This window comes from Suillus paluster (genome assembly GCF_016628075.1).
Source record: "Suillus paluster strain FC165 chromosome Unknown EDB91scaffold_578, whole genome shotgun sequence".
Lineage (NCBI taxonomy): Eukaryota > Fungi > Basidiomycota > Agaricomycetes > Boletales > Suillaceae > Suillus > Suillus paluster.
This window is the reverse complement of record NW_024538138.1, coordinates 5,641-8,892: the sequence shown is the minus strand read 5'-3', so window position 1 is coordinate 8,892 and position 3,252 is coordinate 5,641. Positions and strand designations below refer to the sequence as shown.

General features: G+C 43.7%; 1 protein-coding gene across 1 annotated transcript; it reads left to right on the top strand.

Annotated features, from left to right (window-relative positions):
- Nucleotides 1-1,430: 1,430 nt before the first annotated feature.
- EDB91DRAFT_1090347 (uncharacterized protein) lies at nt 1,431-2,128 on the top strand (the record flags this gene model as incomplete). Its single annotated transcript, XM_041316635.1, has 4 exons — nt 1,431-1,622; nt 1,672-1,779; nt 1,915-1,956; nt 2,006-2,128. 4 exons carry the CDS (start codon nt 1,431-1,433, stop codon nt 2,126-2,128), a joined length of 465 nt encoding a protein of 154 aa, XP_041168380.1.
- Between the last annotated feature and the right edge of the window lie 1,124 nt (nt 2,129-3,252).

Genomic DNA, 3,252 nt, shown 5'->3' with positions numbered 1-3,252 from the left:
ATGTCTCCGTCATTATTACATGCTGTATGCATTCTATGTTAAGCTGGCATTCCAAAATCAAGCATATTCATTTACGGTATCAGACAGGATGGAATACCAACTAGTAACCATGAGTTTTACGCGCATCAGGGAGAGCAAAACTACATCATGCAAGTCGTCTGCGAAGCTACCTAGAACCCGTCAGTATCAGTTCAAGCCGGCGCTTTCGAATGTTTGGTCAAGATCATCATGGCACTGTACTACGACAATATGGCATTCTATATGGAATGGATATTGTATCTGCAGTCCAGCTGAGAAATTTGGTATGTAATAATGCTTTCATAGTCTAGGAAATTATATTACTCCACACCTTGCAGCTGACCGACAATTGGTATGAGTGCTCAAGGGTTTCACAAGAATAAGATCGCGTGGGAGCCTAGCTCTTGGACGACTACTTATGCTTTGCGCAAAGCTGAAAAGATAGTTATGGTAGGCTCAATAGATCATCGAGTTTACTCACTGGTGAATTATAAAGTCAGCAAGTGCATTATCTCTGGCTCGCATGTTCACAACTGAGGGATGGTTGACTCCAACCCTCATAACAACTGCATCGCCTCGGAACTTATGATCACCCCTGCTAAGAAGCACGTTGGCTCTGAGACGAAGATGTCGCTTGAAGAAGATGCAGAATCAATAGATGTGTCTCCCTTCGCACACATTCACGAAACAGTTGTGAACATAAGGCTGCACGGTAGCCTCCTCAAGAAGACTTTCAGGAACAGGAAAATGCTGAGCAGTGCATGAGTGGCCAGAGCAACACATCAACATAGTGACCTGACAGGGTCTGGTCCATGATGCTGAATATAGCCTGCACTGCAGGTGAAGCTCCGGGGTCTGATTTGAAGGTAAATAAAGGGTGTGAGGTAGTAAGCGATAACTTACAGCAGATGTTGGAAGGATATATGTGCGAGTGTTTACCATCTGATTGTAATTCAATCAAGGCAATAATCTAAGAAGTGGGCGATGAATGCGGGCGATGGAAGCAGGCTATAGCAGCGATCCGTCTTTTAATAACTTCACGTGCTGAGTCAAAGACAATAACCATAATTGTTTGGGGGATGTAGTTGACGAAAAAAATAGTGGAGAGCCAAACCGAAGCATGACAATACTGCAATGATAATCCTGCAGCGCTAGTTGTCAAGGGTAATTGTATGAAGTAATATGTTCCTGTTAATACATTGGTCACCAAGGGTAATTGTACGAGATAATTGTAAGAGCAAATAGAGCAAAAGATAATTGAAAGTGATGAAGATGAACCTGGACCTGTTGGAACTTCTGTTGTTCATTCATACAACAAGACATCTAAAAGAATCAAGACAAAAATGCATGCACATAACTTAAAAAGACCCAGGAATGATGTTTACAAACTGACGATGGATTATTGCCCCGTTATGAGTGTCAATAACATTGACATCAACATGCAACATCCCGAGTTTCAGCCAGAAGATGTACAAACATCTCATGACGCGGATTTATTTGGTGACGATGAAGACGACGATAAGGGTGCTGGTGACTTTGTGGATGCTCTCAGTCAGCCTCCCACCAGTGTGCCACAACTTGACAGGAGGGCCAGAGATGAAGTGGTGTGTAGATAGTACGAGTCAGCTTCCATGACTCATAATGCCCATCCAGATATCTGGGAAGCGTCACTTTTGTGAAGTCGACTATTCACAGATACTTTGCCAGACTGTGTATGAACAACAAGAACATATTAACAATATTATACAGGAAACTGAAGTGGTACGCATGAGAAACTCATTGAAAATACACTGCTGATCATACAGGCAGATACACCAAAAAGCTCAAGACTATATTGAGGAGCAATGACGTATTGCAGAAGAAGAGTGTGAGCACCACATGCGCGATTTCAACGAGCAATGGGAAGCAGCTCTGAGAGAGCGAGAGCGGGAAAAGCAAGTAAGTGCAACAGATGCATTCAGTCAGATGCATGCTTACAAGTTAATAGGAAATTCACACATGGCAAGAGCAGCAGCAAGCACTGCTGAGGAAGAACGTTGCTGAAGAACTAGCATGGCACGAAGCAAAAATAAGTGCAAGAAAAGACCAAGAGGTGAGAAAGAACGACTGACCAAGGAATTACTAATGATGGCAAGTAGTTGACTGAAGAACTGGCATGACACAACGCAGATTTAAATACAAGAAAAAATAAAGAGGTGGGGAAGAACGACCGAACACGGGAATCGCTAATGATGTCAAGCAGTTAGAAGAACGCGAGAGAGCCATTTTTTGCCGAAATGGAGTGAAGGCTACAACTAGAAATAGAAAAAATGAAGGTAGAAAAAGAGAACAAGCTCGCTAACATGGAGCAGCGCTTTGCAAGACACGGTAGGCAACAGCATGTGGCCACAGAAATCAGCACAGACCCCACCCGAAGGAACGCTCAACAGCCACCCCAAATGCCCCAGAAACCACAGTTCAAGACTCCGTGCCTCGAGATGATCAAAAAGATCAGGAAGGCACATGGAACAACATGCAAGATGTGCCTGGTATCTGTAGTAGAGGTAAGTACTAAGCGGTCGGAACTCGTTTTAAACTCACATCATAGCAGGACGCTGATGACCCTATGGAAACGCATTGAGAACAATCAGCAACAATTGAGCAAGAGCCACAGCAATTTCAGCCTGACAACGTCTACCCTATGTCTGTGATGGAAAATGCGATCTCCAAAGGCATAGAGGCGGCACTCAGACGCATCCTCGTCGATAAGGATATCCTGACGTCCACGAAGCGTAGTCCTTGAATGTCACAAATTCCTAACACGAATCATTTTTCATTTGTTGGCTTTCCTTCGGCTATGTCTTATAACCGAACCGGTCACGTGACACCTCTACCTTTCACACTATCACATCATCACCATGTCACAACTTCACCCTTTCACATTTCACCAATCACATCTCCGATCGGATCCCCTACGCCCAGGGCTAGAACTATATGCCTTCCTATCACTTAATCTCCGTCTCTGACATCATTGCTTATATATCACAACGTCATCCTACGTCATGCGCAGTATCGTACGACTCTTTTCTCATTGGCTGATTATTTACAGACTCAGATATCTCCGACTCAATGTTATGTATATAGGTAGGGTAGTTAGCGTAGTTTCTCTTTAGACTTAACCTCTTCGTTCCTACCTTGTGTAGACAGAGACGTTCACTCTCAATCTCATCCTTGCTCTTAACTTGACGAGTCCTA